This window comes from Eumetopias jubatus, unplaced genomic scaffold (genome assembly GCF_037043125.1).
Source record: "Eumetopias jubatus isolate StellerSeaLion01/CBP00866 unplaced genomic scaffold, mEumJub1_p1.0 scaffold_10, whole genome shotgun sequence".
Taxonomy (NCBI): Eukaryota; Metazoa; Chordata; class Mammalia; order Carnivora; family Otariidae; genus Eumetopias; species Eumetopias jubatus.
Genome location: NW_028274816.1, coordinates 46,004,528 through 46,032,111, shown reverse-complemented (window position 1 = coordinate 46,032,111; position 27,584 = coordinate 46,004,528). Strand labels below are relative to the sequence as shown.

The 27,584-nt window shown below is 45.9% G+C and overlaps 1 protein-coding gene across 1 annotated transcript in view; it reads right to left on the bottom strand.

The window, feature by feature from the left end:
• Positions 1-27,584, bottom strand: part of WDR88 (WD repeat domain 88) — a 42,147-nt gene that overhangs the window by 3,753 nt on the left and 10,810 nt on the right. The window contains exons 3-9 of the mRNA XM_028123667.2: positions 23,059-23,147; positions 21,786-21,849; positions 19,297-19,435; positions 17,958-18,087; positions 12,966-13,153; positions 11,169-11,251; positions 9,638-9,706 (exon numbers count right to left, since the gene is read on the bottom strand). Coding sequence (XP_027979468.2) covers positions 9,638-9,706; positions 11,169-11,251; positions 12,966-13,153; positions 17,958-18,087; positions 19,297-19,435; positions 21,786-21,849; positions 23,059-23,147 — 762 coding nt within the window. The remainder of the gene's footprint in view (positions 1-9,637; positions 9,707-11,168; positions 11,252-12,965; positions 13,154-17,957; positions 18,088-19,296; positions 19,436-21,785; positions 21,850-23,058; positions 23,148-27,584) is intronic.

Sequence of the window (27,584 nt, the reverse complement as noted above, 5' to 3'; positions counted from 1 at the left end):
GGGAGTCAGAATAGCCAAAATAATCTTGAACAAGAACAATAATATTGGAGGACATACACTTCCCTATCTATAATTATCAAGATAGTGTAGGACAGGCATAAAGATGGACACAGTTGTGTCAACAGAATTGAGAAACTAAAATAAAACCTCATTTATGGTCAATGGATTTTTGACAAGGGTGCCAAGAGCTAAAACTATGAAACTTTTAGAAGAATACACAGGAGTAAATATGGGTGACCCAGGATAACACAATGGTTTCTTTGATCTGACACCAAAAGCACAGGTAACAAAAGAAAAAAATAGAAAAACTGAATCTCAGCAAAGTTAAAAACTTGTGCTTCAAAGGATATGCATCAAGAAAAGTGAAGATCAAAAAAAAAAAAAAAGAAAGAAAGTGAAGATCTACAGATGGCCAGTAATCACATGAAAAGATGCTCAACATCCTTAGCCATCAGGGAAATGCAAATTAAAACTACAAGACACCACTTCACAACCATCAGGATGACTACAATAAAAAAAAAATAATCACAAGACAGGAGAGGCTGTGGAGAAACTGGGACCCTCCTGCCCTACTGGTGGGAAAGTGAAAGAGTTCAGCACTTTGGAAAACAGTCTGGCAGTTCCTGAAGTGATTAAACATACAGAGTTACGGTTGTGACCCAGCCACTCCACTTCTTGGTGCATACACAAAAGAATAAAACACAGGTGTTCAAACAAAAACTTGTTCACAAACATTCATACCAGGTTTATTTATGATAGCCAAAAGATGAAAGAACCAGTCCTGTCAACTGAAGAATGGATAAATAAAATGGGATATAGCCAGGTAATGGAATATGATTCAGCAGTTAAAGGAAATTAAGTACTTGCTTACACATGTTACAGCATGAATAAATCTTGAAAACATTATGCTAAATGAAATAAACTGTCACAAAGGGCCATATATTGTATGATTACATTTAAATGAAAGGTCCATAATAGGAAAATTAGACACAATAATAGAATAAATAAATAAAAACTAAAACAAGGGACACCTGGGTGGCTCAGTCAGTTAGGCATCTGCCTTCAGCTCAGGTCATGATCTCAGGGTCCTGGGGTCAAGTCCCACATCAGACTCCCTGCTCAGCAGGGAGTCTGCTTCTCTCTCTCACTCTGCCCCCGCCCCCCAATCGTGCACGCACTCTCTCTCAAATAAATAAAACCTTAAAAAAAAAAACTAAAACAAAAATAGATTAGTTTTCCTAGCCAACACAATAAGACTGAAAAAGGAAAGAAAAGGTATACAGATTGGGAAAGAAGAAATAAAACTCTTTGCTCGCAGATGGTCTATGTAGAAAATCCAAAAGAATCAACCAAAAAAAAAAAATCTTGGAATTAATAAGTGATCACAACAGGGTTGCAGGATACAATGTTAATATACAAAAGTCAATCACTTTCCTATATACCAGCTGAACAGCTGGAACCTTAAAAACACACTACCATTTACACACACACCCAAATGAAGCACTTAGGTATATATATAGCAAAATATGTACAGGATCTATATGAAGAAAGCTATGAAACTCTTCATGAATATGAAGATTGAATATTTTCAAGATGTCAGTTCTTCCCAACTTGATCTATGGATCCAGTGCAATCCCAATGAAAATCCCAGCAAGTTATTTTCTGGATATTGACAAAATGATTCTAAAGATTTCATGAAGAAGCAAAAGATCCAGGGGCGCCTGGGTGGCTCAGGTGGTTAAGCGTCTGCCTTTGGCTCAGGTCATAATCTCAGGGTCCTGGGATTGAGCCCCACATCGGGCTCCATGCTGAGCAGAGAGCCTGCTTCTCCTTCTCCCTCTGCCTGCCGCTCCCCCTGCTTGTGCTCTCTCTCTCTCTCCCTCTCTGTCAAAAAAAAAAAAAAAAAAGCAAAAGATCCAGAATAGCCAATATAATGACAAAGAGAGGAACAAAGTTGGGAGGACTGACACTACCCAACTTCAAGACTTACTGTAAAACAGTTACCAAGTTATCAGTTATACAGTTATCAAGACACTGCGGTATTGGTGAAAGAATACACATATCACTGGAACAGAATGGAGAGCCCAGAAATAGACCCACATAAACATAATCCACTTAACAAAAGAGCAAAGGAAACACAATGGAAGAACTATAGTCTTTTCAACAAATGGTGCCGGAACAACTGAACATCCACAAGCAAAAAAAAAAAAAAAAAAGAATCTAGACACAGACCTTACATCCTCCACAAAAATTAACTCAAAATTGATCACAGACCAAAATGCAAACTTATGAAACTCCTAGAGAATAACATAGGAAAAAATCTAGATGACCTTGGGTTTGATGATGACTTTTAGATTATAACATCAAAGACGTCCATGAAAGAAATAATTAATAAGCTCAACTTCATTAAAATTAAAATTTTCTGTTCTTCAAAAGACACTGAGAGATAATATTTGCAAAAGACATATGATAAAGGCTATTATCAAAAATCTATAAAGAACTCTTAAAACTTAAAAATAAGAAAACAACCCAGTTAAAAAAATGGACCAAAGATCTTAACAGGCCCCTCACCAAAAAAGGTACACAGATGGCAAAAACACATGTGAAAGATGTTCCACATCACATGTCGTCAGGGATTTGCAAACTAAAGTAACAAAAAGGTATCACTATGCACCTATTATAATGGCCAAAATCTGGAACATAAACAATGCTAATGAGGACAGGGAGCAACAGGAACTCTCATTCACTGCTGATGGGAATGCAAAATGGTACAGCCACCTGGTGGCTTTCCTGCAAAACTAAACATACTCTTACCATACAATCTAGCAATCAAACTCCTTGATATTTATCTAAGGGAATTTAAAACTTAGGTCCACACAAAAACCTCCACAAGGATGTTTATAGCAATTTTATTCATAACTGCCAAAAGGTTGAAGCAACCAAGATGTCTTTCAGTAGATGAATGGATAAACTGTGGTACAACCTGACAATAGACTATTATTCGGTGCTAAAAAGAAATGAGCTATTGGGGCGCCTGGGTGGCTCAGTTGGTTAAGCGACTGCCTCCGGCTCAGGTCATGATCCTGGAGTCCCGGGATCGAGTCCCACATTGGGCTCCCTGCTCAGCAGGGAGTCTGCTTCTCCCTCTGACCCTCTTCCCTCTCATGTTCTCTATCTCTCATTCTCTCTCTCTCAAATAAATAAATAAAATCTTTAAAAAAAAAAAAGAAATGAGCTATTAAGCCATGAAAAGACGTAGAAGAACCTTAAATGCATATTACTAAGTGCAAGAATCAGTCTGAAAAAGGCCCTATACTATACGCATCTAACTCTATAACATTCTGGAAAAGGTAAAACTATGGAGACAGTCAAAAGATCAGTGATTTCCAGAGGTTCGGGAAGGGAGGGATTATAGTGTGTCAGTGTAGGCTCATCAGTTATTCTAAATGTCTCACCTGGTGGGAGACACTGATAATGGGGGAGGGCCATGTATTTGTGGGAGCAGGGAGTATAGGAGAAATCTCTGTACCTCCTCTCAATTTTGCTATAGACCTAAAACTGCTCTAAAAACACAGACAAGGGGCGCCTGGGTGGCTCACTTGGTTAAGCGTCCGACTCTTGATTTCTGCTCAGGTCATGATTTCAGAGTCGTGAGATCTAGTCCCTTGTCGGGCTCTGAGCTCAGCACGGAGTCTGCTTGGGATTCTCTCTCCCTCTCCTTTGGCCATCCCCTCACTCGTGCTCTCTCTCTCTCTCTCTCAAATAGATATTACTCAGGTATCAAAAAGAATGAAATCTTGCCATTTGCAATGACGTGCATGGAATGAGAGGTTATCATGCTAAGTGAAATAAGTCAGTCAGAGGAAGACATTATCATATGATTTCACTCATATGTGGAATTTAAGAAACAAAACAGGGTGCGCCTGGGTGGCTCAGTCGTTAAGCGTCTGCCTTGGGCTCAGGTCATGATCCCAGGGTCCTGGGATCGAGCCCCGCATCGGGCTCCCTGCTCAGCGGGAAGCCTGCTTCTCCCTCTCCCACTCCCCCTGCTTGTGTTCTCTCTCTCTCTCTCACTGTGTCTCTCTCTGTCAAATAAATAAATAAAATCTAAAAAAAAAAAAGAAACAAAACAGATGAACATAGGGGAAGGGAAGGAAAAATAAGATGAAATCAGAGAGGGAGACAAACCATAAGGAGACTCCTAACTATAGGAAACAAACTGAGGATTTTTGGGGGGTGGGTGGAGGGGGGGTAACTGGGTGATGGGCATTAAGGAGGGCACATGATGGAATGAGCACTGGGTGTTATATGCAACTGATGAAAGTAACCATAAGTATTATTAGTACCTATGAAACTAATAATAAATAAATACATATCTTTTAAAAAATAGAAAAATAAAAACACAGTCTATTGAAAAGTAGATTAGAGGTTGCCTAGGGCTGGGAGGGATAGGGAGATTGGAGGTGATGGCTTAAGTGGTGAAGGGTTTCTGTGGGGGGTGATATGTTCTAAAATTGATTGGGGGGATGAATGCACAAGTCTGTGTAAATAAAAGCCACTGGGGGGATGGAAGAAAAGCCATTGAATTGTACATCTTAAATGTATGAATTGTATGGTAAGTGGATTATATCTTAATGAAACTGTTAAAGAGAAAAAAAGGACACTTTGACAGTTTCTTACAAAGCTAAACATAGTCTTACCATGTGATCCAGCAATCACACTCCTTGGTATCTACCCAAATGTCTTGAAAACTCATGGCTACACAAAAACCCGCATACAGATGTTTATGGCAGCTTTATTCATAATTACCCAAAACTGGAAGCCATCAAGATGTCCATCAATTAAGAGAAAGGAAAAACAAACTGTGGTATACCAGACAGTGGAATATTATTCAGTGATTTTTAAAAATGAGCTGTCAAGTCTTAAGGAGACAGGGAGGACCCTTCAATGCATATCGCTAAGTGAAGGAAGCCAGTCTGCAAAGGCCACAGACTGCATGCATCCAACTATATGGCATTCTGGAAAAGACAAATCTATAGACAGTAAAAAGTCACCGGGGGTTCTGGGGATGAAGGGGAGGGATGAACAGATGGAGCACAGGGAATTTTTAGGGGCTGAAACTATTGTTTGTAACTGTCATGGTGGATACATTACATGCATTTGGCAAAACCCATACAACATAAAGAGAGAAATGTAAACTATGGACTTTAGTTAATAATAATGTATCAATATTGGTTCTTCAGTTGTATCAAATATACCACGCTCAATGCAAGACATTATTACTAATAGTGGAAACTGGGGAGGGGAACGGAATATATGGGAACTCTCTATACTATTAGCCCAACTTTCTGTATATCTAAAACTGCTCTAAACAATAAAATCTATTTTTTAAAAAAGACACCGGTACTCCTGAGACAATAGTAACTGATGAATTAGTTTGGGAATACTGCTCAAATGATCACCCATTATCATATCATTCCTTTAATTGTTTTTATGGAATGGAGTGTAGTCAGTAGAACAATGCCCACGCCCCAGAAGTTCTCACCCTAATCCCCAGAACCTGTGAATATGTTAGGTGACAGAATAAAGGGGAATTAAGGTTGTAGATGGAATTAAGTTGACTGATCAGCTGATCTTACAATAGGGAGATTGTTCTGGGTTATCCAGACAGGCTAGACATAGTGACAAATGTCCTTAAAAGTGGACAAAGTGAGAGGAATATGTGACTATAGAAGAAAGCACAGAGAGATACAATGTTGTTGGCTTTGAAGATGCAAGAAGATGCACAAGCCAAGGAATGTGGGTGGCTTCTAGAAAGGGTAAGGAAATTAACTATTCCCTAGAGCCTACAGAAAGGAATACATTCCTGTGGATGCCTTGATTTTAGCCCCACAAGACCGTGTCATACTTCTGTCTCACAGAACTGTAAGATACTCAGTTTTTGTTGTGTAAGAGGTAAAGTGTATGGTGATTTATTATAGCAGCAATAAGAAACTAACACACTGAGTAATGTTACATTTCCTGAATCACCAGGCGCAACTAAATTCAACTAAATGCCATGAGGGAGAACAAAAGGGGAAAGTGATTACATCTTTGTTGGCCCCTTGCTGTGTGGAGCTGTCAGAGTCCACCAACAATCATTTTCCACAGTATATCAAGTGATTTGCCAAATCCCTGCAACCTAGCCCTTAAATACTTTGATTCAAAAGTTGGGAGTTTCAAATCATCTTCTTGATTTCTATGAAGATTTTAGTGAAAATGCAGAAAACATAAAAGCATGTTGACATCTTATCCGAATACAAACTAGACGTTGCTCATCTATCTACATATTCAGCAAACAATGCAAATGTAAATTCTGGAAAATTCCATTCAGCCTATCAACTTCTTTCCAAAGTAAATGAAAAGATCTCACCCACTAAATGGCCTACACATTATGTATACCACACTCCAAAAAGCAGTGTGATTGGCTCACCTGTGATGTTGGGTTTTTTGTTTTTGTTTTTGTTTTTTTTGAGAGAGAGAAAGAGAGAAAGAACAGGGGGATCGGCAGAGGGAGAGGGAAAGAGTGAATCTTAAGCAGACTCGCCACTGAGCACAGAGCCTGACACAGGGCTTGATCCCAAGACCTGAGCCAAAACCAAGAGTTGGACACTTACCCAACTGAGCCACCCAGGAGGCACCTCTGGGGTCTTTCTTGATACAAGTTTTTAGTCGCCTTTCCCCTTCCTCAAAAAGTGTAGAAGCACTTTATAAAAATGATGACTTTGTAGAAATGGAAGAAGGTGTGTTCCTTAAACATGTACCTCCAAGATGGCTGTTATAATTGTCACCTCTAGAGAAGATACTTAAAATGTGGGCCTGCCATAAAATCATATGTTTAAAAGTGTGGCACAAGAAGAATATCCTCTGGGGCGCCTGGGTGGGCCAGATAGTTGGGCGTCTGCCTTCGGCTGGGGTCATGATCCCAGGGTCCTGGGATGGAGCCCCGCATCGGGCTCCTGGCTCAGCAGGGAGCTTGCTTCTCCCTCTCCCTCTGCCTCTACCCCTGCCCGTGCTCTCTCTCTGTATCTCTGTGTCTCAAATGAATAAATAAAAATCTTTAAAAAAAGAAGAATATCCTCTGGTTTTGAAATGCATTGAGGATGAGAGTGAGAGTGGAGGAAAGTGATTAACGATAGAATTACAAAGAAAGGTATGCCCTGTTTCTCCAACACTGTTTGAGGATCTTTGAAGAGGCCACAAAAGGATGAAGTGACTGCCCCTCGGTTGCAGGTCGTGACCAAAATTCATACAGTGAAAACAGGGGTCTTTTTTCTTTTTTGGAAATAAGACTGCTTTGGTACTTAAAATATAAATAAATAAATAAATCACCAGAAAAGAGGGTGCCTGGACGGCTCAGTTGGTTAAGCGACTGCCTTCGGCTCAGGTCATGATGCTGGAGTCCCAGGATCGAGTCCCGCATCAGGCTCCCTACTCAGCGGGGAGTCTGCTTCTCCCTCTGACCCTCCCCCTTCTCTTGCTCTCTCTCTATCATTCTCTCTCTCTCTCAATAAATAAATAAAAATCTTAAAAAGAAAATCACCAGAAAAGAGCAGTCACGCCAAACAGGACATTCTCAGGTGCTTTTCTAAAACCGTGCCTTATTTGGGATCCAGCGTTATTATCACAAGTTCAGATTACCTCTGTGCTTTCAAGCCATTTCCCTGAGAAAGAGAGGCTCGAGTCATAATGGCATCCAATGGACTTCAGGCCCTTTTACAGTAACGGCCACTTTAGACATGGCTAGCCTTCCTGATGCGAGTCTTGTGGCGAAGGACCCGGCTGAATGACAAAATGTCTCAGTCACTAAAAGAGGTTTGCGGACTGAGTCCCTTCGCGCAGCTTCGGAGAGCCAGAACCGAATTCCTGCAAATCTAAAAACCTGTGAGGTCTAGTGGGTAAAAACCCTGAGTATTCCACGAGTGGCAGCTTTGGCTGAGAGGGTGTTTTAACTTGATGGCATCCCGTGGGCTGACCCAGGAATTAGTGAGAAGTGCGCTTGGTAAGAGCAGAGCTGCAAGCTAAAGTAAATTTTACATTTGTCAGTACTCCGTCTTACTGCTACCTCAGAGAAAAGAAGGGCATCCCGAGGCTGTGGCAGTCCAGAGAACACAGTGTACCCCCTAAACTTAGGCCGTGTTATATGTCACTTAGAGCTCAATATAGCTGGGGAAATAAATACATAAATAAATAGAAGTAATGTTTATGTAACCAATCTTATTGTACTTGTATTCTTTTCTTTAAGTCCTACATTTATGTATCTTAAGCACACCCGATAATATAGCCTACCACATTTAAATATCCAGTGAAGACTTTTTTATTTTTATTTTTATTTTTTTTAAGATTTTATTTATTTATTTGACAGAGAGAGACACAGCGAGAGAGGGAACACAAGCGGGGGGAGTGGGAGAGGGAGAAGCCGGCTTCCTGCCGAGCAGGGCGCCCAATGCGGGGCTCGATCCCAGGACCCTGGGATCATGACCTGAGCCGAAGGCAGACGCTTAACAACTGAGCCACCCAGGTGCCCCCCAATGAAGACTTTTTTAAAAGTCTGAAACGTTATAAAATAAAAAATATGTAAAAGAAACAAAATATTTTATATAAAAATAAAAACAAAATATAAAACAGTATAAAAATAAAAACATTATAAAATATAAAACATAGAAACATTATAAAATATACAATATAAAAATAAAATAAAATTAGTCCTATTATTAGTTACTACTAATTGCTGCTGTTAAGTAGTCCAATCATGACTGTTTCAATACTAGCATTTACATAACAGAGAGGTAAAAAATACAGAATGAGACATGCATTTCAAATAAACATTCATTTTTCTTATTTTGGTTTGCACTTTTACTTTCTTCCAGCTTTACTGAGATATAGCTGTCATAATCATCTTTCATATTTTTATGTTAAAATAATAATGCATAGGCATAGAACTTTTATTATGTGTTCTACTATTATGGTATTAGGGTTGGGTGTGACAGTCTGGGTTGGCTCTCTAACAAGTTGGTCATAGTAGGCCGAGTCTCACCCACGGTCCCATACACCTGGAAACCCCCAGACTAGAGAATGACATGGCTTCAATAAAGGTCAACGGGGGAAGGGCAAGGTGGGACACCCCCCCCGCCACTTCTCTTGTGCTCACACCTGAAGGACAGACCTCGGGATAGCTCTTCTGTGCCACTGGCATGGGAATTCGAGGATGTAGTGACACAGAGAGGGAAGACCCACCTGGGAGCTCAGGGCGGTCTCTGCTGCTTGCCAGTGAACTTGACGCCTTTCCCCCCGAAGGCCCCCCCATTGGCTCCATCACTCAGTGGTCTGGGCAGGCCCTTGCTCCAACAAAGCTCAAATATCAATGGTCGCAGATATAGAAATCCCTGGCAACTCCCCACCTGAGCAGACATAAGGACCTGCTTCCCACGTTCCCAGCCAGCTCCCTGCACTGAGGATGGCCTGGCGTGGGGGCTTGGGGGAGGGGCCTCAGACTGAGCCAGCCCAGGAATTTAGCTTGATAGTAACGGTTCTATGAACACCAATTCTCACAAACGTGAGAGAGATTGTAAGTTACTCAAAGGTTGGCCACTTTTACCTTTGAAGCAGACAGGACCCATTTCTTGTTGTTGCTAATGGCAACGTCTGTCACCCAGTCACTGTGGCCCTGAAGAAAAATAGAATTTTAACAAGCACCTAGAGGAAAAACCTTGGTAAGCACAACAAAAACAAAAGCACAAGCACAAAGTCAGGACTCCAGTGAGGCATGCATTTAAGAGTAACTAATTGCGCTTCCCTAACGTCACCGATGACATTTGACGCGAAGCGTAAAGGTTGATGATGCACGTGTACATTATGGCACTGTGCTCTTTAAAATAGTACTCTAGTTTTTAGCAGGATGGAAAAAGAGTGACTATATTCCCAGCTGGTCCCAGAGCACCTCTTGCAGGTTTTCGTTTGCATTCTCTGTTCTGAGAACTAACCACTCTGAGGTCCTCCTGGTAAGGGGGCTTTTGCTTTAAGTTGCTGCAAACTTATCCCCGGTGGCCTAAGCAAATGGGGAGTTATTTTCCTCGGGTAAAAAAGGAGCTCAGAGGAGAGAAACACTTAATGACGTCAGGGCTCTGCGTCAGCATCTTGACCATTCTTTGGCCTTCCCCTTTTGGAAAGAGGCCTAAGGCGAGCCAGTGTGGTATGGTAGGAGGAAGGGGAGCAGGAGAGAAGTCAAAGTGCCATGCATAACAAAGGACAGGAGCTTGAGGGGGGGAAATGGGGAGAGGACAAAGGGACTTTTAAACACAGGGAGGTTGAACACTCAGTTGTAAGCTGTTTATTTGCTGTGACGTAACCTCCCTTGGCCTCCGCCAAAACCCTTGTAGAAGAGTCCTCCAGATAGCCCAGCCCCGGGAGCCTGAATGTTGTGGTGATCGGCTGGGGGGGGGTGGGGGGCAAGTCTATGCTTGGGCCCACAGGGAACAGAGGGACCCAGAGTCGTGGATGCAAGCATTCACAGCCAAACCATGAGATCACAGGACCAGGGAGGCTGCAGAAATCTTGGGCAAGGGGGCACTTGGTTCAGAGGCGCTGCTGTAGCCAGTCCTGGGACTGCCTAACCTCTCTGGATTCCTGCCAAGTTGGGTCAATCCATCCCCTCATCATAAAGCCACTCTGAGTTGAGTCTCCTCTAACTTGTAGGCAAAAGCACTCAGAAACCCACCATTTTGGAGCCCATAGCTTCCTGTGTACGTCTCATTGTGGCATTCATCTTTCTGCAGAGTAATTTCTGCTGTTCTTAGACACTTTTCCACCTCTGAGTTTTTGCATTTGCTGTTTCCTCTGCCTAGAATGCACTTCCCCCAGATCCTCATTTGCTCAGATGCCACCTTCTCCAACAAGCCCTCCCTGCCCACCCACTGTGGATTAGTCCTTGGGGTCTATTTCTTTCACATCACCCTGTTGTGGTTTCTCTGTTTCACTCATCACAGTCGATGATTTGCTTGTTGGTTTCTTGTTCTGTTCTCCACAGAGTTGTCGGCTCTAGTGAGGAATTCTAGGTCTGTCTCACCCACTGCTGTATCCCCAGCACCAGCACCCAGCATTGACCCTCTATCTGATGCTGACATCGGTACCTTCAAGGAGAGCTTCCGGTAGCCTTCTCCTACATCCCAGATAGCCACAGTCCTGTCGAACCCTCCAGACACGAGAAAAGAGGCTACAACACAAAATGATAAAGCTTCAGGGGATGGGGGGGTGGGGAGGGAGTCATCTTCCCCTGCCAACTGCTTCCTCCTTCAGCAAGGTCAAAGCGGGCTAAGGTTACATTTGTGAGATGCTACCATGGTTCACTCCAAGGACACTCAAACCCCTTCCTGGGGTGGCTCAATGACCCCCAGCCAGTTACAGTCCATTCTCAGTATTCATGGCAGTTATGTTCTGTAAAGCCATCACAGACCCTGAATTAGTCAATGGTGAACAATTTCTCCTAGAGAATATATAGGATTAGCTTCCTAGGAGCCTCTCTGTTCATAACACTTCACTAACTGATCAATCCATAACCTTGTTTTAGGTCTGTTTCTGTTGAAACACACTTTAGTCGAGACATAGTATTTATTCATTAACATTAAACTCATGGCCATCAGTGCCAGAGCTCATGCCTGAACCAAGCTTATCCAACACCTGTGTTTTCCCTGTAAGGTGAGTCACGGCCTTCTCGCACTGAGGAACCCTGGACAGCAAGCACTTGAGCCCTGTGCTTGGGGGCCCTTTAAACACCAAAGCACCAACCAAAACCACAAAAATGCAAAAATAAGTGGGCACTAAAGGGACTGCAAAATGGACACTTTCCAATAAGAGAGCTGAAACAAGAAGGCAGAGGGTCGCCTTGTTCAAATGCAGCTGGGAGGGTGTGCAGAGGCTAATTCACACTCTTCACTGCCCTGCGCATGTCCACACCCCATGCCTCATCACAAAAATGCCACAAATATTGATTTTAGGGTTACGAATAAATTTTACCCAACAAATGTGGAATGTGTGAATAGTGATAACTGACTGTAGGCAACTCTGAACCCCAAAAACACAAGGCCAGAAACCAGTGGGACGCCTCATAATGGGGTTTAACTCACAGAGACTGGTTGTGAAGAGGAAGAGTTGTTCAAAAACACCCTATCACTTCGCAAGCCAGGCTCTGATTGCTTCTGTACTAGCTGGGGGCCCCTGAACCACACACAGAGCAAACCCCACTTCCCACGAGAATGGAGAGTAAAGCCATTGGCTCCTGGGTGTCAAGAGGCTAGTGGCCTGAGGCCGCTTCCTGTCATCACCCCTGCTGGCATCCGTGACCCTTCATTTGTCAACAACACCCCAATTTCCTATGGGGAAACACCCCATACAATACTCTCATTCCTTCTGGTTGGAGGGTACTGACTCCCACCTCTAGCTCAGGGGGGGTGGGTGAGTCACTCAAACCTAGCCAATCAGAGCCTTTCATCCCCTGCTAAAGTGATTGGTTCAGAGATGGGGGTATGTCCTAAGCTGAGCCAATGAAAGACTTTCCTGGGACTTGTGCTGGTACCATCTAAAAGAAGCGTCTCTCTTTCTCTAGGACTGGCTCCCTGAAAGCACAGTCTGAGTGTCTGGACCCAGCCACACCCGAAGTGAGATCAGCTCTTGGACTTCCCCATTACAGGGGTTAATAAATATCTCTGGCTGCTAAGCCACATTAAGCTGAGTCTCCACTACTTGCAAACTTCTGCCTATGAATGTCCCTCTTGGCTTTTGTGTTCTCATTGAAAATAAATCCACCCTCACCATTGGCATCATGAAAAATTGCCTCTCTATACTACGGCAAGTCCGTGGGAATAGAACACGAGGAGATCTGCCCCAGCACTCCCATAGGTGTGAAATCTTTCTATGTGTTAATGACTCACTGTCTCTGGAAAAGTGGCAGGAGCTCACAGAACCTTCATGGCCCTTCATCAGAGTCACACAGGCTCCACAGTTCCGAAACTCCCCTGTATGGACGTTCCATATTTTTAAGGTTTTATCCCAAGAGCTTGTACACAGGAAATGGCCACTGAAGGTAAAACAGCAGTTTGAGATTGCACTGGAATGCGCCCTGAAACACAGGTGGAAGGGTGCACACATTAGCACTTCATGCCTGGAGGATCTGAGGACACAGATAAGATGGGGGTCCTGGAGCTGATCCCCTGTGACTTAATGGGACATCAGTCTTTGATCACTGCCTACCATGGTCCAGATCTTTTTTTTTTTCCAAATTTTTATTTAAATTCTAGTTAGTTAACATGTAGTGTAATATTGGTTTCAGGAGTAGAATCTAGTGATTCATCACTTACATACAACACCCAGTGCTCATCACAACAAGTGCCCTCCTTAATGCCCATCACCCATTTAGCCCATCCCCCACCCGCCTCCCTCCAGCAACCTTTCAGTTTGTTAAGAGTCTCTTATGGTTTGCTTTTGCTTCCCTCTTTCTCTCTCTTTCTCCCCTCTTCCCCTGTGTTCATCTGTTTTGCTTCCAAAATTCCACATATGAGTGAAATCATATGGTATTTGTCTTTCTCTGACTGACTTATTTCGCTTAGCATAATACACTCTAGCTCTAGCCATGTCATTGCAAATGGCAAGATTTCGTTCTTTTTGATGGCTGCGTAAGATTCCATTGTATATATATATTACCATGATCCAGATATTAATTGCTTTGACTATGCCACACTATTCCAGGATTTCTCAACCATGGCAATACGGACATTCTGTGCTACCCACAATTCTTTGTGGTAGGGGGTTGTCATTGTACATTGTAAGATGTTGAACAGCATCCCTGGGCTCTACCCACTAGATGCCAGTAGCCCTATATTCAGTTGTGACAACTAAAAATGTCTCCAGACATTGACAAATTGTCCACTGGGGGACAAAATTGTCCCTGGTTGAGAACGGCTGCACTATTTAGAGCTACCTGAGACTTGAGGGAAAAGAGCATCAGAAAATCTGTTAGTGGTGGTCAATAGAATAACAGCCCTCCAGGTCTCGTACTGGATCACACTTACAAGCTGGGTTTCTCCTGCTCACCCTCCACCTCCTTTCTCTCCGAGATGTGGAGGCTGCTCATTCCCCACCCCTCTCTTACCACCTCCTCCCACTTCCCCTCCCAAATACTCCCTCTCTCTTCATCTGTCTTCAGTGTCATTAAAGCATATTTGAATGCTGTGCATTTAATTAAGTTTTGAGTTCTCCATTCTCAATTTTTGTATGTCTTTTTTTAAAAACAGATAAAAAATCTGTCAGAGTTTTGCTGTTTTTGTTTTCTTAGTGATCCTCAAAGTATTTTCCCCATGAATCTCATCTTCTGTTATAAAGTTTTCAAGAGAAACCTATAAACATAGATGAGCATCTCTGAGTAGGCTGGATCATAAAATCAGTCATTTTACTTGAAGGAAAGCTTGGACAAAACTGTTTTTTCTAGAGCTCAGGCCAGAGTTTTGGACTCTGTTTCAGTTCTTTGTAATGCACGGACTAAGAGCAAAGGAAAAGAAATGTCAACTTCCCGGGGTATCCAGGGTAAAACTTTCCAAATCCCTGTGGCCATTAGGCTAAGAGCCATCCCAGCATATACTGGAGATGGATAAAAAGCCTTCCTCAGAATCCAAACACTGTTGTTGGGATTTAAACCAGGGCTATCTCTATTTTCCAGGATGGGGCTCTCATTTCAAATAAATTCCACTTCTCATAAAAGATGGTTATACTTAACAAAAGTTTGGGGAAAGTGCTTATGTTGCCCTTGCTCCTGGACAGGATAGAATCGATGCACTTCTCCCGATTTCTCCTGTTAAGTACAGCACACAATCCTGGGCATTTATAAAGCAAAGAGGAGACTAGGAAAGATGGAGACAAGAATGCAGACCAGCATGACACAAGAATGGTGTGCTGTACATCCCTGGGGTTTTATTTTTCTTCATGTATCCTGTACTGAATACTGGAAAAGCCTGTAACCCAAGAAACAATGGGGACCATAAGAAGGCCCTCAAGAAAAGCCTGTTCTTTCTAGCCAAATGGGTAGCCTAACAAGACAGAAAACTTGTAGACCCGACCCAACTTACTCCAGCCAAACATCTCAGGAAAACCTGCATCCCATCCCCAGCCCTGTCAGCAAGGGCCAAGAGGGGAGCCTAGACTGCCGTGCTTGCCAGGCTCTACTGAGGTGGCCTGCTAAAACAAGATTTTAAGACTGAGAGTTTTCTAATATAATTAATACACACAACAAAGGGAAATCACTCATCATACTAAGAGCCAGGAATATCTCATTGTGAATGAGAAAGTAATCAACAGATGCCCAACACTGAGATGACACAGAGAGAATTATCTGACAAGGATTTTTAAGCAGCAACCATAAAAATGCTTCTATGGACAATTATAATCATGCTTGAAGCAAATGAAAAGATAGAAAGCCTCTGCCAAGAAATCGAAGATGTGACAAAGAGCCACATGGAAACTTTAGAACTGAAAAATAGGATATCCAAAATTAAAAATTCAATGAAAAGGACAGAGAAGAGAATCAGTGAATATGGAGACAGACAATATAAATTAAACAGTCCAAAAAATAGGCTGGAAGAAAAAAACAGCCTGAGAGACCTGTGGGACTATAACAAAAGATCTAAAATTTGTGTCATCAGAGTCCCAGAGGGAAAAGAGGTAGCACTGAAAAAGTAATCAAAGAGATTATATCTGAAATTTTACCAAATTTGACAAAAGACATAAACCTACAGATTCAAAAAGCTAAATGAAACTAAAGTAGGATAAACCCAAAGAAATCTACCCCCTGACACATCATAATTGAACTTCAAATGCAATACCTGATCTTTATGTCATGAGTTCAAGCCCCATACTGGGGTTAGAGATTACTTAGAAAAAATGAAATTAAATAAATACATAATTAAACTTCTGAAAACTGAAGACAAAGAAAAAAGTCTTGGAAGCAGCAAGAGAGAAATGGCCCCTTACCTACAGGGGAAGAACAATTTGAATGGCAGTGGATTCTTCATCAGAGACCATGAAGATGAGAAGAAAATGACAGGACAGATTTTCAAATAATGAAAGAAAAAAACCAGTCAACCCCGATTTTTATATCTGGCAAAAATATCCTTAAGGAAGGAAGGGGAGGGGCACCTGGGTGGCTGAGTCAGTGAAGCGTCCAACTCTTGATTTCGGCTCAGGTCATGATGTCAGTGTTGTGAGATCGAGTCCTGCTTGGGGCTCACACTGGGCATGGAGCCTGCTTGAGATTTCTCTCTTTCCTTTCCCTCTGCCCCTCCCCCCTCCTCTCTCTCCCCCTCTCCCTCTGCCCCTCACTGCTACGCTTTCTCTCTCTAAAATAAATACATCTCGGGGCGCCTGGGTGGCTCAGTCATTAAGCATCTGCCTTCAGCTCAGGTCATGATCCCAGGGTCCTGGGATCAAGCCCTACATTGGGCTCCCTGCTCCGCGGGAAGCCTGCTTCTCCCTCTCACACTCCCTCTGCTTGTGTTCCCTCTCTCGCTGTGCCTCTCTCTGTCAAATAAATAAATAAATAAATAAATAAATAAATAAATAAATATCTTTAAAATAAATACATCTCTTTAAAAATGGTTAAAAGGAAAATTCTACGTTATATATAGTTTTACCCCGCAATTTAAAAAGTAATGTGATATCCCCCGAACCACGGAACTGTAGACAGGAAGGAGGGACAGGGGAAAGTGAATGACCTCGAGACAGGTAAGAGCTATTTTTCATTAGATATTCTTTTGTTCCTTTTTAATTTTGTACTGTATTGCATGTTTTACATTTTCAAAAAGTAATTTACATATTTTGGAAATAAAAACATGCAAGGCCCCTTGTTCAAAAACTAAGAATTTAAGGACATTGACAGCAGAGCATGAAATCAAGCGTGGGGCGCTCTGTGTGGGAGACCCTGTGTAACTTCAGAGGTTGCATGCCCCGAAGCCATCCCTGTCGTGTGGCACTGAGAATCTTTGCCTTTATCTTTTGTTGCTAAAAGCTATATTTCAAAAAAAAAAAATCATACATTTTAGGTTGATCAAAAATACCAATAAACATTTTGCTTATTTCTCTTTCCACCCCCATGGGGAAAACAGAACGCAGTGGGCTGTGACACCCACAGCAGGAACTACGGCTCCCTCCACTGCCCGCACCCCTCCCTGCCCTAGGGAAGTGGTCCACAGCACCCCCAACGCTGAGAGTCCCTCTCGGTAACAGCACATGCTGAGCATGCACCGTGTGGCCCGTGCTGAGGATGGCGTGTGCTGTCTTGCTCAGACCTTGCCTCTGCTCAGTTTGCAGGTGAGGAATCTAAAGCCCAACGTCACACAGGATACGAACCTGCACACTCTTAACTCCAGGCCAGATCCCCAAGGGACAGCCTGTCCCAGGCCAGCAGGGCTCATCACTGAGCGCAGTGGGCAGGGTGACAGGGCATATACACATTCTGGGATCCTGACTCCAGGGCCTGCTGGAGAGGCCTGCCCCCCCAACCCAGTGGGGACCACCTGCCAGGGAACCCTTGCATGCCCTGGACGATCAGATCTTCCCCTTTTACAGGAGACACTGGAAATTCACATTTGGGAGGAAGATGGGGGAGCTCTGCACAATGTTTTCCAGGGTTGGCTCAAGTGAAAACAAGTGCACCTGAGCCCTGTCCCTGCCCACTAGCCACAGCTAGTGGTGTTCCCCCCACCTGGCTCCCTCCTTCCCTTTCTCCATCTCCAGCCTCCTCTGAGCACCTGTGACCAAGCTAGAGGTGCCCCATGTGGACACCCTATCGCAAGCCGACCGTGTGCAGGCCGAATCCAGGAGCGCATCAACAGGGACCTGGGCCCACCTCCCTGCTGCAGGAGGGGGCCCCTCCTCACTTGGTGATGGTGAGCAGCGTGGCCTGGGATGTAATATCCCAGATCTTGATGCTTTTGTCCAGCGAGACGGAAGCCACCTTCTGGCTGTCGGGGTCAAAGCAGCACGCTGTGAGGGACCGGTTGTGATGATCTGAGGCACAGGAAAAGCAACTCATTACCTGGCATTCCATGGGCCTCCCCCTGGGCAGCAACCATGTTACAGAAACACGATACCAGTTTCACAAGAGACTCTACACTTGCACAAACATCTCCTGGGTGCTGACCATGTGCCAGGCTTAGAATGAGAGGCATGGCCGAACAGCTCCCTGTACCCACAGAGCTCCCAGTCTGATGGGGAGACGCCCTTGTGCAAGCAACAGCCCATAGCACGTCGTGGGGGCCACGAGAGGGGTGTGCGGTAGGTCACGGCTCCTGGCCCAGCCCTGAGAGGTCGAGGAGGGACCTTGAAAGTTAGCAGGGGAACCAGAATAAGAAGAGGGCTCCCAGCAGAATGAGTAGCAGATGCAAAGGCCTGAAGGTGGGACAGAGCGTGGAGAAGCATGGTGTGCAGCTAGAGGCTGGAGGCTGAGGACAGGTAGAGGATGAACGGACACAGGAAAGGGAGGTGCAGCCGGGGGGCAGCGCCCATGTCCCAGGTCCGTGCTCAGAAACAGAAACACGAGGTACACATGGGAAGTAGGCATGGAGTGTGCAAACACACACGCATGCACACACTCACTGAGGTCAGGAAGGCCACCCAGCAATGTATTGTTAATAATAGACACCCCAGCGAAGGAGACAGGACACATACAGCAGCCTTTCACTTTTCAACTTTATGTACTTACCACATTTTTTACGATGATTACATATTTTTTTAATGTTTTATTTTGAGATAACCGTCAAGTTGCATGCAGTTGTAAGGAGTAAGACAGAGAGATCCTGTATGCCCGTCACCCAGTTTCCCCCAAAAGAAACAGCTTGTATAACTGTTGTACCGTATCACAACCAGGAAATTGACATCTGATGTTTATTATCTTTATATTTTAAAAATACAGATAAAAATGTTATGAAGGCCGAGCCTCTACTCGATAAAGGGTTGGGCTTTACCTGTCCATGTAACGCTGGACCAAAACACTGTTTCATTTATGACAAGCACAGGGCTAATCCCGTGATTAGCCTTAACTGATGAGAATCAGGCAAGGTCTTAGCCACTGGTGTTTTATCAGTGAGTGTCCCGTCGCTAATGATGTGGCTCATTATAGCCTCACCAAATAAGGCCATCAAAAGTCACTGTTGGTCAAGTGACAAGTGGCTGTTACCATGGCAGACAGAACAGAGCAGGGAGCCCCTGCAAACTCACTTTTGATGTGTGACACGGTGGTGGCATTTTCTGCATCTGTTATACAGATCGCGCGGTCCACATCCAAGGCCGAGACCACATATTTGCCATCAGGAGAAACCTTACAGGAGGCTATGAAGGTTTCGTGATTGATCTTCCACTGAATAGGGCAACAATCAAAAGGTGGTTTTCTCTCTAGCCCCGTGGTCCGGTAGAACTTTCTGTGATGACAGAAATGTTCCATCTATGCACCATCCGATACGTTGATTAGTCTCTGGGCCACATGGGGCCATTGAGTATTTGCAATGGCTAGTGCAAATAAGGAACTGAATTTTAAACTGGGGTTGGTTTAATTAATTAATTAAATTAATAAATATAATTAATGAATCTGTGTGCAGGAGAGATGGACAAGGATAGGTAGAGCATCTAGTGGAACTGGTCACAAGGTTCTCGTAATGGCCAAGTTTCCTCCTACTCAGTTGGGTAAACGAGTGTTTATTAGGTGTCTGCCCTGGGCCTCGCACCATGGACAAGACACCCCAGCCCAGCCCCTCAGGCCGCCCACACTCTCCCGGGAGAGACAGGCACCAAACCTCAAGAAGGGGACAATGAGCCGCTCAACATTCTAGGAAAGGATGGTCTCTCTGTATCTTACAAATTATGGTATTGCCACTATGACAGTTTTAAAATATGCCCACAAATTCTTCGCCATTCCACCTTCCAAAAGGTAGAGCCTAGTTCCCCACCCCTTGAGCATGGGCTGGACTTGGTGACTCACTTCTAATGAATAGAATATGGCAGAAGTGACAGTGTGTGACCAAGTCATAAAAGAAACCGTGGCTTCCTCCTTGCTCTCTCTTGGATCACTTACTCTGAGGGAGCAAATTCCCACATCTTGAGGACACTCAAGCAGCCCTATGGCGGAGAGCAACTGAGGGCTCCTGACCAAAGCCATCTGAGTGCGCCATCTTGGAAGGGGAGTCTTTAGCCCCAGTTGAACCTTCAGATGACTGTACCCCAGGGGACATCTGAACAGTGACCTCGTAAGAAACCTGAACCAGAACCACCCAGCTAAGCTGCTCCTAGATTTCTGTCAGAAAGTGGTAGATAATAAGCGTTTGTTGTTTCAAGCTGTTAAGTTTCGGGCTAATTTGCCCAACAGTGGTGGATAACTAATTCAGCTTTCTAGTTGGCAAGGGGCGTGGATCGCTGGGGCAACAAAAATAAATCAAAGCACTAAAAAGATGTTTAAAGAAGAAAAAGAAAAGTATCTCAAATAGAAAAACTGGCTGGAAACAAGAGCAGGAAATGTACAAGAGAAGAAACAAACATTTGGAATAAATGCTCAAAGTCAGGAGCAATCAATGCTAATCTCATTTTTCCACTGACCAAAGTGGGCTAAAATTTTTTAAAAATCATGCTATCTGGCCGGTAAGATAGGGAGCACCCTTCCAGGGCATCAGAGAGGAGTTGGCACAGATGTCCAGAGGATAATTTTTAAAAGGCCATGTTTCTATACCAAATTAGCAATAAAATCCAGCTCTATTTATAGCAATAAAATCCAGCTCTATGTCCTTAAAAATATTGCATCGTGTGTATAAAAATTTACACACAAAGTTTCCTCATCATAGCATCGCTTATGATAGAGAAAAGTAAAAACAGCCCTAATGTCCTATAGCAGGGAATAGTGCAATAGAGCCTGACTTATCTATCCCATGGAATCCATGTGTCCATGAAAAAGGAATGACGTTGATGTGTACTTACCCACTATTTATTTTTGAGTGAAAAAAAAAAAGTCAAGATCCAGAAAGTATGCACAGAATGATGCCACGTTGTTAACAGAACATACTCACCTGTGTTCATCTGGAAATGTGTGCAGACATAGGAAAAGAGATGCCAACATATTAACTATAATCTTTGGGGTGTTTATGGTGACTATAAATTGATCTTTGCACTAAGAAGAAAAGAGGAGCAAAGGGGAGGCGATGAGGAGCTCCCCGGGGAGCCCCCCTTGGCAGGGCCGGGGCTGCCAGGGCAAGGGACAGAGAGGGAGGGAGTCTCAGTCTGGTTTGGATGGATAGATGGTGGCCCCTCCAAGCTTGGGAGAAGACCATCCCCAGAACACTCATTCTTTCACCACGTGGTCTTTGTCCCATGGCCTCAGCTCTACTTCCTACCCCATCAAATCCCAACACCCCCACAGGGGAGAGTCTCTTTGCCTGTGTATTTCCCTCAGCCTGGAATGCCACGCCCCTTTCTCCCCCACTCCCCCTGCTTGTGTATCCAAACCCTTCCCATCCTTCCAGCAAAAGCCCTCCTCTGCCTGCCTCAAGAAGTTTCCTTCCCTGATGCATCCCCCTCCAGCACCTGGTGTCCCTGAGAAAATTCTCCTTTTCTGAAAGACTGGTTTCCCTTCCCACCCCAGCCCCCGCCTGAGGCCCCCCTCTCCCTGCCCCCACCAAGCCCAGTCAAGAGCCTGTGTTGCCATGCAGTGGGCAGGCCACACTCACCAGCAGCTTGCCTGTCTCAAGGTCCCAAGCCCTCACCGCTTTGTCATAGGACGCTGTGATAATTCTGCCAAGAAAATGACCCAGACCGTTATGGCTATGGGTTCTATGAAAAAACAAACAACATAGAAAATTCTTCATAGAAAATGTCTATAACTTAGGACCAAGACTGCAAAGTAATCCCCGAATCTTTCTAAGGATGCTCCCTGAGCCCCCTCCATGAGCCTCCCTGGAAACGGATGGAACCTCATGCCGAGGCGCCACTGCGTGCTCTTCCTGAGTCCCTCAGCCACCCACAAACGTTCTTCCATCCTCAGGACATTAAAGAGACTGTTTCTTCTCTTCTGCGAATGACAGTCTTCTTCTGAGGGGCTACCTACCACTCACGCGGACCAACCCTTTCCTTCTCTGCTCACGCGGCCGTCTTTTTACAGGAACACTTTGACAGCTCACTTTTTTCTGAAACGTTTTCTTGTACATTTAGTAAAATAATATAAATGTACCTTTGTCCGTACTAATATACATGTACCTCTCTCCCGCTGCGTGTTTCCAGGGCAATCCGTGTCCCCATGGAGGATAAATTCCCACTTGAGTTTTTACGAGCTTTGTAGCTGCTGCTCAGGGCACAAGCAAATCTGTTTTAAAGCAAAGCCTCTTGGGACTCCTGGGTGGCTCAGTCAATTAAGCGTCTGCCTTCTGCTCGGGTCATGGTCCCAGGGTCCTGGGATCGAGCCCCGCATCGGGCTCCCTGCTCAGCGGGAAGCCTGCTTCTCCCTCTCCCACTGCCCCTGCTTGTGTTCCCTCTCTCGCTGTCTCTCTCTCTGTGTCAAATAAAAAAATAAAATCTTACCAAAAAAAAAGAAAAGAAAAAGTTGTCCTTGGGACGCCAAATAAATAAATAAAATCTTAAAAAAAAAAAAAAGCAAAGCCCCTTGTGTTTTAAAGGCCTATCTCATGTCCTGGACTTCCGTTTCCCCCTGTGAGATGCCACCTGGGCCTCAGTCGCCGTGGCCCCTTGCGGCTTCAGCGGGGCCACGGGTGTGACCACAGAAAAGCATCTCCATGAAGGAAATGCAGACTGGCTTTGTCTGAGCCACCATACGTGTGGTCTTGTCCGCGCTTTACATTTTCCAAGAGTTCCACATCCCCTTGACTCTCCCAGCAAAACGTGGGAACCGTGGGGACAGAGGCGGGAGAAGAGAAGTGTCCCTGGCATGCTGCTCGCTGGCCTGCCCCCTCGCTCCTCCCGCCCAGCGCCGGACGAGGGAAAGGTCACCTTCTGCTGTCAGCCGTCACGCTGCACTCTAGAACAGGAGCTTTGGGCCTCTCCTCAAAATCCCGAATGACTGAGCCATCCACAGCATCCTCAAATCAACAGGAGAGAGAGGAGAGCAAGGTCACCCAGCCGCGGGCGGAAGTCGCGTGCTGAGCTTAACCACAGCAGCGAAGTGTGACAACCCCTGGGTCCCACGCCGCCCCTCACCCCGCTGCCTCTCCCCAGAGCAGCGAGGGCACCCTGCCCCCCACGGCGTCCCTGGAGAACGCCCCCTCCCCTGCACAGGCACCCCGGGGGCACAGGGCTGCAGACAATTACTCCATCTCTACCGGCCAAAGGGGCTTGGCAGAATCTCACAAGACCTTTCAAGAACTTGTTGAAAGAGTTCACGCCCTTTGACCTGGCCATGTGACTCCGAGGGGTCCCTCCTAACAGTCAGAGCCACCCTTGTCCACCCAAGTCCAAGGCTTGTGCGGAGAAAGGTCCATCAGGTGTTAGAGGGGATGGCAGGCACGCTGGCACGGGTCACCTCAGGGGAGCAGTTAAAACAGATCCCAGCAGGCCAAACGTGGGGCGCCAGCCACTGTTAGCACGCGGGCGGCTGATGACTAAAGACAACAATGAGATCGAAGCCCGGCAATAGCTCGAGAACATGAAGAGAAGAAAACAGGGTGCCAAAGTGAAAAGTGCCCATTGTGGCAGAGGTGAAATATTCTCAGTTAGAAATGTGCCCAGAGCTTTTCAGGATAAGTTGCGGTAGAAAGTCCCCTTGAAAAACAGGTTACTGGTAAGACAATGAATTCCGAGAAAGGGCTTGGGTTGCTGGGTGAAAATGCGGAGCATGGAGGCTTCTGGCCTGCCCGGGGCAGGCCTGGGACAGTACTTCCTGATGGGCAGAGCCCATTTTGTATTAAGAGCCCAAGTCAAGGGGCGCCTGGGTGGCTCAGTCGGTTAAGCGTCTGCCTTCAGCTCAGGTCATGATCCCAGGGTCCTGGGATCGAGCCCCGCATCGGGCTCCCTGCTAAGTCTGCTTCTCCCCCGGACTGCCACTCCGCATTTGTGCTCGCTCTCACTCTCTCTCTCTCTGACAAATAACTAAAATCTTAAAGAAAGAGAGAAAGAAAGAAAGAAAGAGTCCAAGTTTTGTTGGGGGACAAAGAACCCTCTGTCAGGGGTCCCCAAGGCTACCCCAGGCTCGGTGATTCTCCAGGACCCCCACAGGACCCTGCAGATAGTCAGACTCACAGCTAAGATTTATTACAGCAAAGGACACAAAGCAAAATCAGCAAAGGGGAAGGAACTTGGGGTGGAGTCCAGAGGAGACGAGGCACAAGCTTCCAAGAGTCTCTCCAGTGGGTCACACGGACATGCCTAATTCCTCCAGCAACCAGTTGTGATAACATGTGTGATGTGTCATCTACTGGGGAGATGTGCCTGAGCCTTGGAGCCCAGGGTTTTTGAGGGAATTCCCTAGCACACACCAAAATCCAGACTCCCAGAAGGAAAGCAGGTGCCCAGCATGAACCACATGGCTTACACCAACAGTCTGGGTACACTGAGCCCTCCTTATCACTTAGCAGATTGCAGGACACCATGGGCCAGTCCAGCTCCCAGATGCCCGCCAAGGCCACCCTCCACGGCAGTCTCACACCTGCTATATGCACCCTTTTCTACACAGACCCAGGCCCTCAACCCCCACTCCGTTAGGACTTGAAACAGTGGGGTCGTGTTGGGGGAACCCAGCAGGCCCTAATCAGAGGCAGGAAGAGACAGCGGGAATCCAAGGAGGAACTCACCAGGACAGAACACATCCAAGCTGCAAGCCTGGATTCACAAGTCTACTGGCTGGGAGAGAAGAACGGGTCCAGGCGGCCTGCCTGCGATCCAGCTTCCCTGGCTGGGGCGTGGCTCTAGCACAAACATGGAACTAAGAAAACGATCACTGTGGGGCCTGGGACTGCGGTCTGTGCAGCCCACCCCCGGGCAGGCTAAGGTCAGCCGTGAAATGGACCAGCAGCAGGGGGTCCATGTGCAGCTTCAGCACTCAATAGTGACACCTGCTGGCCAGTAAGAGGAACGGCACCAGTAGACAGAGAACCCTTTTGGAACAGGTGCACTGCTTGTGAAGAGAATCCTTCCACAAGAAGTAGATGGCAAACAAGCCAGATTTTGTTAGTGAAATCCAAAGGCAGTGGAAATGTCTCTGTTTTGTACTGACTGTTTCTTGAAATAAATAAGCGAAAGACAGCTTCCTTTTCACCTGACATTTGGAGGCAGGAACCCCTCTGTGGACTCAGATAACTGACTCAGATAATTCAAGGCAGGGGTACTGGTCATATTTTAAGTGAAGGGGAGGAAAAGAGGGGCTCCACTAAATAGTTGGGAAAATAGGGAAATGTAACAATACCCACAGCCCAAGTTTATCGCGGTTATATAAACAGTGTTTCTTTATGGTCTCAATTTAGTAAACATGGGTATACGTGTGCGAACAAGAAAAAAATGAACTTATATCCCAACATTTTTTTTTAAAGAGACACAACAAAAGAGGGAACACAAGCAGGGGGCAGTGGGAGAGGGAGAAGCATGGTTCCTGCTGAGCAGGGAGCCCGATGCGGGGCTCGATCCCAGGACCCTGGGATCATGACCTGAGTGAAGGCAGACGCTTAACGACTGAGCCACCCAGTCACCCCTCCAACATTTTCACAGCAGTTAACTCCAGGGTTGTGAAGTAATGGCTCTTGTTTCTTCTCTGTGCCGTGAGGAAAACCACCAAAGTTGCTATTTCTTAATAACTGGAAAGAGGCATGCCAAAGTATTAGAGGGATGTTGGGTACAGGATTAAGAATGATTTCTCCCCAGGGTCCCTGGGTGGCTCAGTCGGTTAAGCGTCTGACCCTTGGTTTCGGCTCAGGTCATGATCTCACAGTTGTGAGATCGAGCCCCACTTTGGGCTCTGCACCCAGCACAGAGTCTGCTTGAGATTCTCTCTCTCCCTCTGCCCCTCCGTCTCCCCTCTCTCTCTCTCTTAAAAAAAAAAAAGGCGCCTGGGTGGCTCAGGCATTAAGCGTCTGCCTTCGGCTCAGGTCATGATCCCGGGGTCCTGGGATCGAGCCCCGCATCGGGCTCCCTGCTCCGGGGGAAGCCTGCTTCTCCCTCTCCCACTCCCCCTGCTTGTGTTCCTGCTCTTGCTGTGTTTCTCTCTGTCAAATAAATAAAAATCTTTAAAAAAAAAAAAAGAGAGATTTTCCTCAACTTCTTCATACATGTATGGACTTTGCAAATTATTCACAATGGTCCACAGTGAGGGTGAAGGGAGCTTCCAAAAGATTAAATGAGATGCTTGGGTTCTGGGTGGGGCCCAAGAGGAGGGAGAGGAGATGCGAGGTGACAGGAGTGGGAAGACGAGGAAGAAGCAAGGGGACATTTTGGCCGAGATACCGTGACAGCAGAAGGCAGTGTGCCGGGCAATGGCTGGGTCATCTGCCCAGGGGGCGCTTAGGAATGATAGCTACACTGGGGCAGGGAGAGCCGAGGGAGAAGCCCGCCAAAGGGCAAAGGTGGGGAAAAGAGAACCAGGAGCAGGAAAGAGAACTTCTCGGAGGAGGTTTCAATGGGGCCAGCCAAGGCAGACAACTGGCGACTCTGGCGGGGGCTGGGGGATGGGGGTGGCGCTGGGAGGGACCTGGAGAAATTGGCAGAGGCAGGCAAGGCCTTGAGCGAGGCTGGTGTCGGGACACTTGGACAGGCGGAAGTGACTGCATCCTGGAAACAGTGGTGTGGACTAGGCAGCCAGACCACTGTGGAGAACCACGGACATCTCAGTGGACGGTCTCTAATCTTGGGATGACAAGATAAAACAGGTGGATTTCCCCTTTTAGAGACAAGAGCCTTTTGGCCCAAACAGACAGAAACCCCATGAGTCCCTCCACTGGTTCAAAAGGTGGGAAGAATGTGGGGAGGATCTGAGCTGGCCAAGCAGGGCGCACACTTGGAAAGCTGCCCTCCCCTGCCCCCTCCCCGGGGTGATGACAACCCATAGAGCCCCCTCGCCCCTGGCTCCTCAGTCTCCCCAGAGGGCTGGGAAAGGGTTTAAGGCTCTCAGAAGAACCACAAGTTTTCCCAGCAGGAGCTCATGAGCCACAGCAGAGGTGGGGAACGGATGGCTGTTGGGCATCCAGGCAGGCCCCAGGGTAGCCCCAGTATGCAGCTGGACCTGGAGAGCTTCAGGGAGGCCCAGGAGGTCATGTGACCACCCAGAGTCATACAGCTGAACCACTTGGACCATCCGCAAACCCTCCTGCCTAGTCTGCCAGGCCTTGGTACCCACTGATGACACAGAAGATGACCTTGTGGTCATCTGGAGGGTGAGGAGCTATCCTTCACCTGATTACCCAAACCGGAACCCAGGAACCAGCCCAGATGCCTTTCTATCCCCTCCTGCCCCTGAAGCCAGAGGAGATGGCAAAACTCAGAATGGACTGTTGTCCCCCATGGGCCCAAGCCCCAGCCACACAGTCATCTGTGGC